At 49.7% G+C, this 16350-nt stretch overlaps 3 protein-coding genes across 5 annotated transcripts in view; 1 reads left to right on the top strand and 2 right to left on the bottom strand.

Moving 5' to 3' along the window:
- Positions 1-14758, bottom strand: part of LOC117869922 (zinc finger protein 2-like) — a 50292-nt gene extending 35534 nt beyond the window's left edge. The window contains 7 exon segments of the mRNA XM_034757021.1: positions 1567-1696; positions 2037-2150; positions 5368-5494; positions 6186-6253; positions 10627-10760; positions 12869-12963; positions 14590-14758. Of these exon segments, the coding sequence (XP_034612912.1) occupies positions 1567-1696; positions 2037-2150; positions 5368-5494; positions 6186-6253; positions 10627-10642 (455 nt within the window). The 5' untranslated portion in view covers positions 10643-10760; positions 12869-12963; positions 14590-14758.
- Positions 1-16350, bottom strand: part of LOC117869997 (zinc finger protein 883-like) — a 929932-nt gene that overhangs the window by 614772 nt on the left and 298810 nt on the right. The window lies entirely within an intron of this gene.
- Positions 1-16350, top strand: part of LOC117870029 (zinc finger protein 501-like) — a 561112-nt gene that overhangs the window by 306011 nt on the left and 238751 nt on the right. The window lies entirely within an intron of this gene.

Raw genomic sequence — 16350 nt, forward strand, 5'->3', positions numbered from 1 at the left:
CACCAAAGGCTCTTATGTAAATTAAGTTGTCATGGGATAAGAGGGAAGATCCTTTCATGGACTGAGAACTGCTTAAAAGACAGGGAACAAAGGGTAGAATAAATGGTAAATTTTCAGAATGGAGAGGGGTAACTAGTGGTGTTCCCCAACGGTCGGTCCTAGGACCAATCCTATTCAACTTATTCATAAATGATCTGGAGAAGGGGGTAAACAGTGAGGTGGCAAAGTGTGCAGACGATACTAAATTGCTCAAAATAGTTAAGACTAAAGCAGACTGTGAAGAACTTCAAAAAGATCTCACAAAACTACGTGATTGGGCAACAAAATGGCAAATGAAATTTAATGTGGTTAAATGTAAAGTAATGCACATTGGAAAAAATAACCCCAACCTATACATACAATATGATGGGGGCTAATTTAGCTACAACTAATCAGGAGAATTCTTGGAGTCATCGTGGATAGTTCTCTGAAGGCGTCCACACAGTGTGCAGTGGCAGTCAAAAAAGCAAACAGGATGTTAGGAGTCATTAAAAAAGGGATAGAGAATAAGACGGAGAATATCTTATTGCCCTTATATACATCCATTGTACATCCACATTTTGAATACTGCAAACAGATGTGGTCTCCTCATCTCAAAAAAGATATACTGGCATTAGAAAAGGTTCAGAGAAGGGCAACTAAAATGATTAGAGGTTTGGAACGGGTCCCATATGAGGAGAGATTAAAGAGACTAGGACTTTTCAATTTGGAAAAGAGGAGACTAAGGGGGGATATGATAGAAGTATATTAAATCATGAGTGGTGTGGAGAAAACGAATAACGAAAAGTTATTTTCTTGTTCCCATAATATAAGAACCAGGGGCCACCAAATGAAATTAATGGGCAGCAGATTTAAAACAGATAAAAGGAAGTCCTTCTTCACACAGCGCACAGTCAACCTGTGGAAATCCTTACTTGAGGAGCTTGTGAAGGCTAGGACTATAACAGGGTTTAAAAGAGAACTAGATAAATTCATGGAGGTTAAGTTCATTAATGGCTATTAGCCAGGATGGGTAAGGAATGGTGTCCCTAGCCTCTGTTTGGCAGAAGGAGGTGATGGATGGCAGGAAAGAGATCACTTGATCATTACCTGTTAGGTTCACTCCCTTTGGGGCACCAGGCATTGGCCACTGTCGACAGACAGGATACTGGGCTAGATGGACCTTTGATCTGACCCAGTGCGGCCGTTCTTATGTTCTTATGAGAAAAATGGTACGAAACCCAACTGCTATTCAGCAGAACCCAGTGCAACGTGGGAACAACTGGGAATAAGCCAATCTGTCCCTAGTGGGGGAACCTGATGACTAACAATCACTTTGCAGTGGGAGGAAAAGTATAAACATGATGCTCCAAATTTGGTTAGACGAGGAAAAGTGATGGAGGTTGTGTCCAGTGGTGAGGAGATTTGCTACGTTACCCTGGACGCTATATGGGCTATTTTCTTTCTTGAAAAAATAGTTGTGTTTTTATATCAGGATTGCTAACTCAATCTAGCTAACTCCATGGAAAACCCTAGTGGAGTCAAAGCCCAGGNTTTCCCTGCTCACAACTCCTGGACACACTCCCTGTGCATCTTTGCAATAATGCCCCCTGTGGTTCCACTTCATCATCTTCCTGCTGAGGATTCTGCTCCATGGTCTCTCTCACCATCCCCTCACCTGATGGGACAGAGAGAGAAAAACCTCAGAAAGCGGAAGGGAAAAGGGGGGAACAAACCAAGAGAATAGCTGGAGATGGAGAAAAAACAGGGACTCAATTTCCCCAAACTCTTCCCCAAAGGGACGGGGGGGGATCAATTCTGCATCCAGTTCCCATCCAAACACTCCCCAGGGAGAAGGGAGTTTGGGGAAGGAACTACTGCCAGGAGTTAGGATGGGTAGGAAGCCATGAACAGTATCTGCCCTGAGGGACCATCCTGAACCCAGAGACCTCACAGGGTCTTTGTTGGGAATCCCAGCTGTTTCCTTCAAGCACTGAGTAGGTTTAATAATCCCTCACCCATGCTGCTGCCTCTCAGAATCTCTCTTTCCTCTGAGCCCTGGAGATCTCGGGCCCACGACTCTTCCCCTCGTTCCAGCTGGGAGATGACCTCGAGTTTGGAAACTGGGAACCCTGCTCCGAGGAAAGAAGACCAGTGAGATCAGGTAACACGCAAAAGAAGAAGTTACTCAACTTGTGCATCAATGATGGTTCTTTGAGATGTCTCTCCCTATGGGTGCTCCACTGTAGGTGCTAGCACATTAAAAACAGCTGTGTAGACTGGTGGCTTTCCACACTATTGTGCCCCTTTCAGGAGTCTGATTTGTCTTGCGTACCTCCGAGTTACACCTCATTTAAAAACTACTTGCTTACAAAATCAGACATAAAAATACAAGAGAGTCACCGCACACTGAATTGCTGACTTGCTCATTTTTACCATATAATTATAAAATACATAATTGGTATATAAAATTGTACTCACATTTCAGTGTATAGTATATAGATCAGCATAAGCAAGTCATTGTATGAAATTTTACTTTGTACTGAGTTGGCCAGTGATTGTTCCATAGCAACTCTTGAAGACCTCTGCGGAACCCAGGGGTACACATACCTCTGGTATAGACACTGCAGCTCAGGCTTAAGAGACTGAGCTCCAGACCAATCTGCAACCGTTTTCTCTCTGTTGCTTTGTCTTTTTGCCCTGGATAGCAGCAAACTTAAGCCCAGTCTGTTTGTACCCTAGTTCCTGGGTCCAAAAGTGCAAGGCAGTTGTATTCCCTGTCACGGAGTATTGGGGAACTCAGGGCCCTGCACCCCCGGCCTCCTGCGATTCACCATGACTCTCAGCCAGCCAGTAAAGCAGAAGGTTTATTTGGATGACAGGAATACAGTCCAAGACAGGTCTTGCAGGCACAGACAACAGGGACCCCCTCAGTTAGGTCCATCTTGGGGTCCCAGGGCATCCCAGCCCCCCTTGGGAGGTCAGAGCAATCTCTGCCTCCCCACCATCTCACCACCCAGCTTCCAAGACTCTGCCTTCAGCGACCCCTCCCACAGCCTTTGTTCAGTTTCCCGGGCTAAGGTGTTACCTGGCCTCCAACCCCTTCCTGGGTTCTCATGTTACACGCTCAGGTATTCTCCTCCGGGCCATCTACCATCCCCCAATGCAGACTATCCCAGCCACACTCCCCTGTCAGCATTCACAGACCACAGTAAGAACAGTCCCAGTTCGTCACATTCCCGTGTTCTGCTTCCCTCGAACCCACTCATTACACATTAACCTCCAGTCTTTGAGACTTCCATTGTTCAGTGTGCTGCATATGGGAACAGTCCTTGGTAGTGTTTCCATGTAAACGGAGGCAGGCCTATGCGACTTCAACAGGAATTACATCCCCATCCCAGAAGAGGAACTCACTCCTTCACACCCAGTGACTAACAAAGCAAATTGAGAGGGAAGCTGACCCATGCATATTTTTCATTTAAAAAAACTACTAAATAAAGCCCCCATTCTCCAGAGGGAGACAAAGTCAAAGTGAAGGGCTAGGATAATGAATCATAAAATCACAGAAACACAGGGGTAAAAGGACCTCAGGATGTCAGCTAGTCCATCCTCCAGCCCTGAGGCAGGACCAAGTATACACAGACCATCTGTCTAACCTCTTCTTAAAAACCTCCAGCGACCAGCATTCCACAACCTCTCTTGGTAACGTATTCCTGTACTTAGCTATACTCACAGCTGGAAAGTTTTTCATAATATCCAACCTAAACATCCCATGATGCAGAACAAGCCAGTTACTACTTCTCCTACCTACTTCTCCCTACCCTAACCCTAAGCAGGAGAGGATAAGGGAAGATCAGATTCCAAGACAACGACCACGGTCAGTGGTGTCAGACAGCCGACATGCCGAGGAGGAGGAGGATGGAGTGCTGGTTCTGAGCTCTGCCTAGGGACAGGTCATTAGAGACTTCAGCAAAAGCAGCCTCAGTGAAGAGCTACAATCTCTGACTCCCTGAATCCTCACCTTCCTACCCCCCACCAGATCCTCCTGTGACGGGTTGGGTCACGGAGACGCCCTTGGGACTGTCACCTGAGGTGCTAGAACTACCTCTGAGCCCATAGCTCTGTCAGTTGGCGATGTGAAAAATCTCATCCCTACCTGACATAAATTGCAGCAAAAGCTATAGTGTCGATGCAGTTACAGTGGCAAAAAAGTCCATTAAACAGAAAATCAAGGAAATTAAACGCCCATAACGTACACTAAAAAGAGTGAAGGTTGCCTAGTGCTGCCTCGGGCCCTTCCAGCACGTGGATGGTGGTGAATAATAAAACTTCTGAAAACCAGGAAATGAAGAATTAAACTACACACCACCCCTGCAATGCAACCTTAACTCTGCCCTTATCCCCCAGCCCTGGAGCTGGCAAATGTCACTGGGAATAGGTCAGTAAGGATGGTGCAAACGTTAAACTATCCAATGATGGGGCCAATTTTCCATCTCTTGAAGGCTTCAAGTCAGGACAGGATGCCTTTCCGGAAGAGGTTTTCATCAAACACAAAGTATTCAGCGCACTACAACGGTAACCGGACGAAACTCCATGGCCTGTTTTACACAGGAGGTCAGACTAGATGACCTAATAGTCTCCCCTGGCCTTAAAATGTATTGATCGCCAGAAGGAAGGACTAAGAACATGCCACTGTGTGTTTTATGTTCCTCAGATTTGAACCCCAGCGTTTCTCCGCAGGCACTCCAGCAACGTGCCCTGGGCCAGCTGTAGCTTTATATGAATGGCGGAGGGACTAGTTGGAGCAGCCTGGCAGAGCTGTGACACGAAGAGAGGTGCACGTGAAACTGGAAGGACCAGGTATTCCTCATTTCAGTGCTGAGTGGTGTAGGCGGCATCAATCAAGGTGCACAAGGATGTGTTCTTGCCACAAGGATTGTCAGCAGGCTGGTGCCGTACATGCTAGGGGTGTCCGGGGCTCAGTGAGTGGGAAGTGAAGGCAACGACTCAGAAGGAATCCTCATTGGAAGGGTAAAGAGGTGGTGACATTATGAAAGTCCAAGATGGATTGCGTGCAGTAGGCTCAGTGTCTGAGCGCAGGCCAGGGCAGGCACCTTCTGTTCCCTACATCGGACCTATCCCCAAGTTTTGCCTTAGCAAAGAGACGGTGTTAGCGTTCGTGCTACTGCGCTCTGCTCCCAAAGTGTTCTGTCGCGGGGAGGGCAGAGTGCTGGTCTATGGGTCACTGGCCTGTTGGGGTGTCGCTGAAACAGGGCAAAGCTGAGGGTGCACTGTGAACCTTAACTCTTCCTTTCCCCTTTTAAGAACTGAGGGGACAGGAATCCTTACCCAGCGAGGTCACATTCTCATAGTTCTCCTGCATGACGTCTCCGTAGAGGGCTCTCTGAGCGGGGTCCAGCAGAGCCCACTCTTCCTTGGTGAAATACACAGCCACCTCCTCGAAAGTCACCGGCCTCTGGAAGAGCAAGAGTCCAACACTCAGTACCTGCTGCCCAGTGACAACCCTACCGTTCACAGGGGAGGAGGGCCAATCACATGGAAGCTCTGGGAGGCAGGCAGGATCCCACCCCCTCCCCATCAGAGCAGCCAGGAGGCATCAGGGTAAGGGGAGAAAGAGAGAGAGCCCCTCACCCCTTCTAGCAGACAGAGATGGCAAGAGTCTTCACATTCAATACTCATCTATCAGCCAGAAACTGATACAGGTGATGGAGCCCGCAGCAGGCTCCAGGGACAGCCCCCTGGTAGGAATCCCAACACCCTCCCCAGTACCAGCGGTTGGATGGGAAGGGATGGGGTGTCTTCCCTGAGCCTCACTGGGGGCTGCCCTCTGGCTAGTAGGTTCAGACTCCAGTATTGGAGTCTGGTACGTTTCCCCAGCCCAGTCCGGGGGGGGAAGGGGGTGTTTCCTCTTGACCAATTAGGGAATTTCCATCGACAAATCCCATGGGAATGTTGCTAGAATCTAGGCCCCACTGTAAACTAATCCCAGCAGGTTTGTCACACCTTCTCCCCCTCCCTTTCTCCACCCTGTGTATTTCCTGCCCCCTCCCACCTCCTGACCATCCCCAGAAGCACCCACCTTCTATGTCTTTACTGCCCTTCTCCCGCCAACAGGAGCCCACCAGCAACTCCCCGATAATCCCTACCTGAGCTGGCTCCACGGCAGCCATTTCCCTTCCCTGGTCCCTGGAAGGATGGGACGTAACGCTGCAGCCTGTCAGGGCAAGAAGGGGACGTGTCAGAACAGGACAGTAACGTCACATCTCAATTCTCCCTGGCTCTTTCCCCACAGATGATGTTCTCGACTCTATCATGCAAATAACAGAAATATTCAAAACACAATTAGTAAGAGGGGGGAGGACGGGGGACTTTAACTACCCAGACACCTGTTAGAAAAGGAATTAAACAAACACAAAGTGTCCAGTAAGTTCTTGGAATGTGTTGGGGACACCTCTTTGCTTCAGAAGATGGACGTAGTAACCAGGGGGACGGACATTTTAGGGTTGATTCTGACTAACAGGCAGGAGTTAGTTAGGAAACGGAAGGTGGAAAGTAGGGTTACCATATCTGAACTTTCAAAAAAGAGGACACTCCATGGGGGGGAGCCCCGCCCCCTATCCACTCCCTCCCCGACTGCCTCCCACAGAACCCCCAACCTATCCAACCCCCCTTGCTCCTTGTCCCCTGATCACTCCCTCCCGGGACTCCTGCCCCTAACCGTCCCCCGGGACTCCACCCCCTATCTAAGCCTCCCTTCTCCTTGTCCCCGACTGCCCCCTCCTGAGACCCCCCCACCCTAACTGTTCCCCTAGGACTCCATCCCCTACCTGTCCCCTGACTGCCCTTCCCCGAACCTCCAGCCCATCTAACCCGCCCTGCTCCCTGCCCCCTGACTGCCCCAATCCCTCTCCACACCCCCGCCCCGAGAGGCCCCCCCAGAATCCCCGACCCATCCAACCCCCCTGCTCCCTCTACCCTGACTGCCCCTTCCAGAGACTCCCTGCCCCTTCTCCAATCCCCCGGCCCTCTTACCGTGCCTCTCAGAACGGCGTGTCTGGCTCCACATGGAGCCAGACATGCTACCACAGACACGCTACCGCAGACACGCTGCTGCGCTCCCCCGCGGAGCGCACAGCCCAGCCCCCGCCCCCCCAGAGCGCTGCCGGTGTGGCATGCTGGGCTGCAGGGGAGGGGGGAGCAGAGGAGGAGGAGCAGGAGGAGGGGAGGGGAGTAGCTCTAGAGCTGCCGGAGGCCCTGATGCGAGCGGCCGGGCCGGCGATCTGAGGCTGCAGGGGAGGGGGGGAGCCAGGGAGAAGGGGAGGGGCTCTGGCTGCCGGAGGCCCCAATGCGAGAGGCTCAATCCGTCTCAGCCTCTCTGTCAGCCGCGCTACGCTCTGCAGGGGGAGGGAAATCCCAGACCTTTTGAGAGTTTTACAAATTCCCCCCGGACATTATTTATAACCAAAAAAGCCAGACATGTCCGACAGAATCCGGACGTATGGTAACCCTAGTGGAAAGCAATATGGGCAAAGTCGTTCACAAAATGATGATTTCGTGATTCTAAGAGAAGGAAGGTGTTAGAGCAGGAAAATAAGGACAACAGACTTCAAAAAGGCAGACTTCAATGAACTCTGAAACTGGTATGTGAGTGTGACATTTCCCTCAATATTCTTTATGAAAATGAAATAACGGAGATGTACTTTGTGCATGATGGGTCTTGTAAGATATCATTGGAAAGGTTATAATTTACTGACTGTGATTATCCAATTTATGTGCACGTATCATTTCTGTATCTGAAGCTGGGAATATTGACAATGTATCTGTATTTCAACTATGCTCCTTTGGGTGACGCCCACTGCTAACACTTCAGGTACAACAACAGAAAAGCCAGACAGGGCGGATGGGCCATCAGCGAAGACAATGGACTGTGAAAAGGCTCCATACTGCCACGGACTCCTGAACACTGTGATATACTACAGAGTCAGGTGATCTTGTCACCAGATACTCAACATTACCTGGGACTTCTTGTAACTTTCTATGGGAAGGGAAGGGGGATCAAGTTTGGGAAACAAAGGATTCCCACCTTATGTAAATCCTATTTAAGGGTAGGGAGGAAGGCAAACGGGACTCCTCCTCTCCACGGCCTGTCCGCCCAAGAAGAAAGACTGCTAAAGCCACCTGAAGAGAAGGCGGGGGGGGGGGGGGAAAGGGGGGTAGGAGTCCAAACTGAGATAGGGGTCCAGTCTGAAAAGAAATCTAACTGGAACTCTGAACCCCAGAAACTTTGCAACCTGCCTGAAATAAGATTTAGAGTAAGACATTGCATTGTCAAGTATCAGAAGGGTAGCTGTGTTAGTCTGGATCTGTAAAAATCCTGAGCTGATGATGTCAAGAAGCTCAGCAGTTTCTCTTTGAAGTCTCGTCCTGAAGTTTTTTTGCTGCAGGATAGCTACCTTTGCTCCATCCTGCAGCAAAAAAACTTCAGGACCAGACTTCAAAGAGAAACTGCTGAGCTCCAGGTCATTTGCAAATTTGACATCAGCAGCTCAGGATTAAACACAGACTGTGAATGGCTAGCCAACTACAAAAGCAGTTTCTCCTCCCTTGGTGTTCACATCTCAACTGCTAGAAGAGGGCCTCATCCTCCATGATTGAACTAACCTCGTTATCTCTAGCTTGATTCTTGCCTGCATATTTATACCTGCCTCTGGAAATTTCCATTACATTAATCTGACGAAGTGGGTATTCACCCACGAAAGCTTATGCTCCAATACGTCTGTTAGTCTATAAGGTGCCACAGGACTATTTGTCGCTTTTTACAAATTACATTGTGTAACCTGATTTTTTAGTATATTGAGCTTAGCTTGTGTATTTTGCTTTATTTGGTCAGTAATCTGGTTTGTTTTGTCTGTTATCTCTTATATTCACTTAAAATTCACCTTTTGAAGTTGTTAAACTTATTTCTTGTTTATAATATAACCCAGTTTATGTAATTTCTAAGGGGGGGGGGAGAAGTTGTGCATATCTCCCTCCACATTGAGGGAGGGGCGAATTTCATAAAACCTTTGGGTCTGTACCCCTTAAAGGGAGCGGGCACCAGAGTGTTGGGGCAAGCCCCTAGGCCTGAATCTTTCCAGAGCGGATCTCTCGCTCTGTGCAGCTGGGCACGGCCCTGCCGTGTGCTTGGCTGGAAGAGGCTTGTGAGCCGAACCCAGCCAGGTAAAGGGCATCCAGGCTGGCAGAATAGGCTGCCTCAGTGGCACCCCAGCACATCAGGTGACACCCCAAAGGACCCAGACCTGTCACAGTGAAGTCCCATGGGAATAAGATTCTAAGGAGAATAAAGATCAGGAGAACTGGCAGTTTCTCAGAGACAGGACTAAAGGAACAACAGCAAACTATCACAATGCTAAGGAATGACAGAAAGAAAAGTAAGCGCCAATATGGCTCCATTAGGAGCTCTTTAATGACCAGACAATAAAAAGGAATCCTACAAAAATTTGAATCATGGACAAATTGCTGTGGGTGAGTACAAAAGAACAGCACAAGCATAGAATCGTAGGACTGGAAGGGGCCTTGCAAGGTCATCGAGTCCAGTCCCCCGCACTCGTGGCAGGACTACGTATTAACTAGACCATCCCTGATTGGTGTCTCATCCAACCTGCTCTTAAAAATCTCCAATGATCGATATTTCACAACCTCCAGACAATTTATTCCACTGCTTAATCACCCTGACAGTTAAGAAGTTTTTCTTGATATCCATCTTAAACCACCATTGCTGCAATTTAAGCCCATTGCCTCTTGTCCTAGCCTCAGAGGTTAAGAAGAACAATTTTTCTCCCTCCTCATTTTAACAACCTTTTCTGTACTTGAAAACTGATATCATGTCCCCGCTCAGTCGTCTCTTCTCCAGACTAAACAAACCCAGGTTTTTCAATCTTACCTCATAGGTCATGTTTGCTAGACCTTTCATTATTTTTGTTGCTCTTCTCTGAACTTTCTCCAAATCTTTCCTGAAATATGGCACCCAGAACTGGACACAATAGTCCAGCTGAGGCCTAATCAGCACAGAGTAGAGTGGAAGAATTACTTATTGTGTCTTGCTTAAAACACTCCTCCTAATACATCCCAGAAAGACGTTCGCTTCTTTTACAACAGCGTTACACTGTTGACTCTCATTTAGCTTGTGATCCATTATGACCCCCAGATCCCTTTCCACAGTACTCCTCCCTAGGCAGTCATTTCCCATTTTGTATGTGTGCAACTCGCTGTTCCTTCCTAAGTGGAATACTTTGCATTTGTCCTTATTAAATTTCATCCTATTTACTTCAGACCATTTTGTCCAGATCATTTTGAGTTTTAATTCTATCTTCCAAAGCACTTGCAACCCCTCCCAGCTTGGTGTCGTCTGCAAACTTGATAAGCGTATTCGCTACGCCATTATCTAAATCACTGATGAAGATATTTAACAGAATGGGAGCCAGAACTGATCCCGGTGGGACCCCGCTCGATATGCCCTTCCAGCTTGTCTGTGAACAACTGATAACTACTCTCTGGGTACAGTTTTCCAACCAGCTACGCACCCACCTAATGGTAGTTCCATCTTGGCTGTATTTCTCTACTTTGTTTAGGAGAAGGTCATGCATGACAGGATCAAAAGCCTTACTAAAGTCAAGATACACCAGGTCTACTGCTTCCCCTCTATCCACAAGCTTGTTACTCTGTAAAAAAAAAAAAAAAAAAAAAAAGCTATTAGGGTGGTTTGACACGATTTGTTCTTGACAAATCCATACTGACTGTTATTGTCTAGGTGTTTGCTAACTGATTGCTTAATTATTTCCTCCATTATCTTTCCGGGTACTGAAATTAAGCCGACTGGTCTGTAATTCCAAGGGTTGTCCTTACTCCCCTTTTTATAGCTGGGCACTATATTTGCCCTTTTCCAGTCCCCTGGAATCTCTCTTCCATGATTTTTTTGAAGATAATCGCTAATGGCTCAGATATCTCCTCAGTCAGCTCCTTCAGCTTTCTAGGGTGCATTTCATCAGGCCCTGGTGACTTGAAGACGTCTACCCTAAGTAATGTTTAACTTGTTCTTTCCTTATTTTAGCTTTGACCCTACCTCATTTTCATTGGCATTCATTAAGTTAGGTGTCCAATTGCTACTAAACTTTTTGGTGAAAACTGAAACAAACGTCATTTAGCACTTCTGCCATTTCCACATTTTCTGTTACTGTTCCCCACCCACCCATTGAGTATAAAATCAGAAAGATTAACTCTCAGAATAAGTTGCACCTAGCAAGGGACATAGAAGGCAATGGGGGGAGGAGGGATAGCTCGGTGGTTTGAGCATTGGCCTGCTAAACCCAAGGTTGTGAGTTCAATCCTTGAGGGGGCCACTTAGGGATCTGGGGCAAAATCAGTACTTGGTCCTGCTAGTGAAGGCAGGGGGCTGGACTCGATGACCTTCAAGGTCCCTTCCAGTTCTAGGAGATGGGATATCTCCAATAAATAAATTAAAGGTAGGGTACTACTTAAATCACAGGGGGGAGGGGGAATCATACCATTTTCAAGGGTTGGTCATGGCATAAATAGTGAACTTCGCAGACATGTTACACACCCGCCAAATGTGCTATTTACATACAGAGTAACCCATGAAAAAATGTGATTTCTCCACAGCATTTCTCAAATAGGGGCCCAGACCCAAAAGGGGGTTGCAAGCCTACTAAGGGGTCACAGTATTGCCACCCTGACTCCTGAGTTGATGCTGGCAGCGGCGCTGCCTGGAACTGGGTGGCGAGAGAGTGGTGGATGCTGGCCAGTGCCAGCTCTGAAGGAAGAGAACTAGAGGTGGCTTAGAACTGCCACCCTTACGTCTGTTCTGTGGCAGCGCTGCCTTCACAGCTAGGCACCAGCCAGCCGCTGCCGCTCTCCACTCTGCCTTCAGAACTGGGCAGCCAGAGACCCGATTTCATGGTCCGTGACGCAAATTTCCACCCTCATGTTTCTACTCCCCAGCCAGGCTTTGTGCGTAATGTAATAGCTGAGTATCTAGTTAAGAAAAATCTGCGGGAATAATATAAATAGGTCTGCTGTGGTTTTTCAAATTACAGCAATTAATAAAGGTCCATTATTACTTTTCTGCAATTTTCCAAGCCTTCTTTGCAACTCAGCTGCAATTATTTGAAGAGCATCCCGCGATTCAGTAGGGTCTTAATTATTACTAACCAAGAAGAAGAAGACACAGAAACCACAATAAGGAAAGAACAGGTTAAAAATCTGTAGATACGTTAGATATATTAAAGTCAGCCATAAAATTCGTCTTAGGGTGCTCAAGGAATTAGCTGAAGGAACCTTGGAACCAATAGCAATGATCTTTGAGAACGCCTGGAGAACGGTGAAGACTGGAGAAGGGTAAACATAGTACCCATCTTTTAAAAGGGGAACAAAGAGGACTGGGGAATAAAGTCAAGCCTTACTTAGATACCGGTATCTGGAATGAACAAATGATTAATCAATTTGTAAGCACCTAGAATAGATGATAGTACGGTGATAAGTTATAGCCGGCATGGATTTCCAAAAACCAATGCCAAGTCAATCTAATGTCCTGCTTTCACGGGGGTACTGGACACTGTAGACACGACATATCTTGATTTTAGTCAGGCTTTTGACACAGGCCTCCATGACATTCTCATAGCGAACTAGGGAAATGTGGTATATGAATGTGCTATAAAATGGGTGAAAATGTTGTTGNTCTGACTCAGGTGTTGGGGTGGGCAGAGCCTTGGGTTGACCTATGGGGCTAATTACAGCTGGAGAAAATCCTCACCTTGGCTGGGCACAGAGGTCACTCCCCAGCCCCGATCCCGCTGGGGGAGCAGCAGCTGCTCAGCCTGGGCTCCCAGGAAGCTCAACCCCAATATCCTGAGGCAGAGAAAGAGACGGAGAGAAACTGAGTAACTTTCCCCCCTTTGGCAACAACTGAAACCCCCTCCCCAGAGCGTCACATCCTGATCTTATCGCCCCCATGGGAATCTGGAGTCACTCCCTGGTCTGCCTCGCAGTGACTCCGGATTAACCCGCGTCTCAGCGAGACCAGACACACGGCTCAGGAAGGAGGAGGCCGGACTCCTTTGAAACGGATCATTGCAGCAGCGGATCGAACCCCCTTCCGCCCCCCCCCGCTGGGAGATATTCACAGCAGCAGTTTTCCAACCCCCCCTCCCGACCCTCCCCCCATTTCACACCCTCTGCCCCCTCCCCCACCCCTGGCTCCGGGAGTCTCGGTCCGGCAGGTGTACTCACGCGCACCGCTAACCGCCTCCGCCCGTCGGTTGGGCCAACGTCATTTCCGGCCCAAGGTGCATCAGGAACTACAGCTCCCAGCCTGCCCCGGGGCGCTGCCGAACGCTCGGGCCCAGCCCCGCCCTGTACCTGGCCCGTCAGACTCGCTGAAGCCGCTGCGCCCTCACTCTGCCCAGCCAGGGGCCAATCGCGTGGGGGGATGGGGGGATGGGCGGAGTCTGGGCAGGGGTCGGACACTGACGGGGGGAATCAAACAGCTGGAGACTGGGACAAGGGAGGAGCCAAGTCAGGGGTGGGGGAGGGGGAGCTGGGGCTAAGCGGGGTGGTGCAGAACCATGGCACAGGGAGAGAGAGAGGGGGAGGGGGCTTTTTTACCCCCCCCCCCGTCCCACAGCGCAGCCCCTGCTGCCCAGGGCCGGGGGCTTAAAGACCCAGGGATCCCTGCCGCCCACCAGGGGTTTCTGCCTCCCCCCGTGAGGGTGTGTGTGTGGGGGGGAATAACCAGGGGGCGGCTGCCCCACTTAGCCACCAGGGTCACTGCAGCAGTTGGGGTGCTATACACAGGCTACTGCCCCATGTGGATGCCAGAGATCATCCCCCCCCCACACACACACACAACCTCTGTGGGGCTGGGGGATACACACAGAGCACTGCCCCATGTGGCTACAGGGGGCGAGGGGCTTACAGGGCACTGCCCCATGTACCTACCAGCAGTGGGGTAGCCAGGTTCTAACAGCAGGGGGAGCGAACACATAAAAAAAGGTGCCACCCGACATATCAACTTACTAATTACATCCACTCCCTCCCACTTCCTGCCCCCTGACTGCTCCCCTCAGAACACCCAACACCCCCCCCACTCCTTGTCCCCTGACTGCCCCCTCCTGAGGACCCCCCCAACTGCCCCCCTAGGACCCTACCTCCTACCTGTTCCCTGACTGCCCCGACCCTTAGCCACACCCCCGCCCTCAGACAGACCCCCAGGACTCCCATGCCTATCCAACCGCTCCCCACCCCCTGACACGACCCCCAATATACACCGAGACACACCCCATAATCCAAAGTGGGGGGGGAGGGGACCACGCACAGCTCCTGCCATTGAGGGTACATGGGCAGCTGCTTCTGCCCTAGCACCCGGCTTTAGTGTTTAGCCAGAAGCCTTTGCGAGCACTCAGCCTTTTGTTCCAGCCTTGGCATACCAAGAAATAACAGCAGCAGCATGAAGGAAGAGGAGAGCGAAGGTCTCACCATCAGGGATGCAGGTGGCCACATGCCCTCTGTTTGACCACTGCCATTGCAGGAGAGAAGGTTTCAATGGAACTGAATACCCTGGCTCCGACAAAAGACACAGGAAGGTTTTGCTGTTCATAGATCGGTGGGAAATTGAGGTTGGGAAATGAAACACCCACATGGTGGCGCAATGCCCTAAGGAATGAGAGTGAGAACTGAATTAACGCCACTCGTATGGTTTAGAAACATTTGTTTAATTTGAGCACATCATAGGAAATGTGACATTATTTCAGACCCTGGGGAGGGCAGGACTGAGGCTTCTTTAGCTCTTTGTAAAAACATGACCTTGATTCCCAGAAAGGGAGAGAGGCAAAGCCCAGAGCTGCCTTTAGTCTCGGGCTGGGGTCTCCTGGGTGGTGGTCCCTTGTTCACGGCTGATCTCATGGGATCCTTTTGCTGCAAAGGCTCCAGAATCCTGGGTGGAGGGAGGGGGATACCGCACAACCTGCACTGCCGGTGTGGGGGAGATCCTGGAATTGAAGAAGGGACAAAAAACAGAGAGGAAGGAAATAGAGAGAAAACACCTCTTCTCTCTGCCTTCCCCCCCCCCCAGCAAGAAATGTTATAAATGGGGCAACTTCCCACCATGATCTGGTTTGGGATCTGTGGGGGATTTGCAGTAGAGGGAAGGTCCAGATTGGGGGCATTGTCCTGGGACTACTATGGGCCAGCGGCCACGGGAGGGGAGGGCTGGGGGCACTGTGCAGGGGCCAGCCGTTACAGTGGGGGCTGGGCTCTGGTGGGCACAGAAGGGGCATGGTTTGGGCAGAAGGGGTGGGGCTGGGGGGTTAGACTCCCCAAGCCAGGGGTTCACCCACCACCCACGTTTGAACTATCCTGCCTGGTAACAAGGCAGAGGTGGGAAGGTTTGAAGGAAAAGGGTGAGAAAGGGTCACATGACCACGAGGTACTCTATCTGGCAACAGGAGATGTACACAAGGGACTTGCGTGGTATGCTGGCTGCTGTCCGCTGAGGAAGCGGCCTGTATTTGGTCACATGATCCTTGAGAAGAAAACATCAACCACTTACCTGTTCCATCCCACCAAGCGGTCCTGATCCTGGTGACGTGGTCCTCGAGGTCCTGATCCTAATTCCCTTGAACGAGAGAGAGAGGAAACACGAGCCGACTCCATCCACTCTAGAGCCATTTACAGCAACAAACTGAGTAACGTTAAAACTTTATTTGTTTGAGTCCATTTTGGTCCTAGCTGGGTCTAGGCTTCAAGCCTGCTTGTACTCTGTAAACCACTGAGCTGTTTTGTTCTATTTTGCATTTACCACCCCCTCTATCCTTTATCCTGCCCAGTTAATAAATCCCTCTCACTTCATCCCTCTAAGAGAGTTTTAGTTTAATTTTCCCGCTGCGACCAATAGGTGCCCGTGGGGCACGGGTCACTTTCTGGAGGAGTCTCTGCACCTTGCGTCTTTAAACCATGATTTGAGGACTTCCATAGCTCAGACATAGGTTAGGGGTTTGTCACAGGAGTGGGTGGGTGAGATTCTGTGGCCTGCATTGTGCAGGAGCTCAAACTAGACCATCATAACGGTCCTTTCTGACCTTACAGTCTATGAAACTGTCCGGGATATATGGGGTGGGGGCTGCACTGTGACACAGAGGAGTGTAGGGTTCCCAAGGTGTCCTGAGGGAATGTGGAATTCAGAATCCGGGGAGTAAGGGCAGGGTGGAGGGGGGTTGAAGGTCCCCAGGGTGGCTGTGA

This window comes from Trachemys scripta, chromosome 25 (assembly GCF_013100865.1).
Source record: "Trachemys scripta elegans isolate TJP31775 chromosome 25, CAS_Tse_1.0, whole genome shotgun sequence".
In the NCBI taxonomy this organism is placed as follows: domain Eukaryota; kingdom Metazoa; phylum Chordata; order Testudines; family Emydidae; genus Trachemys; species Trachemys scripta.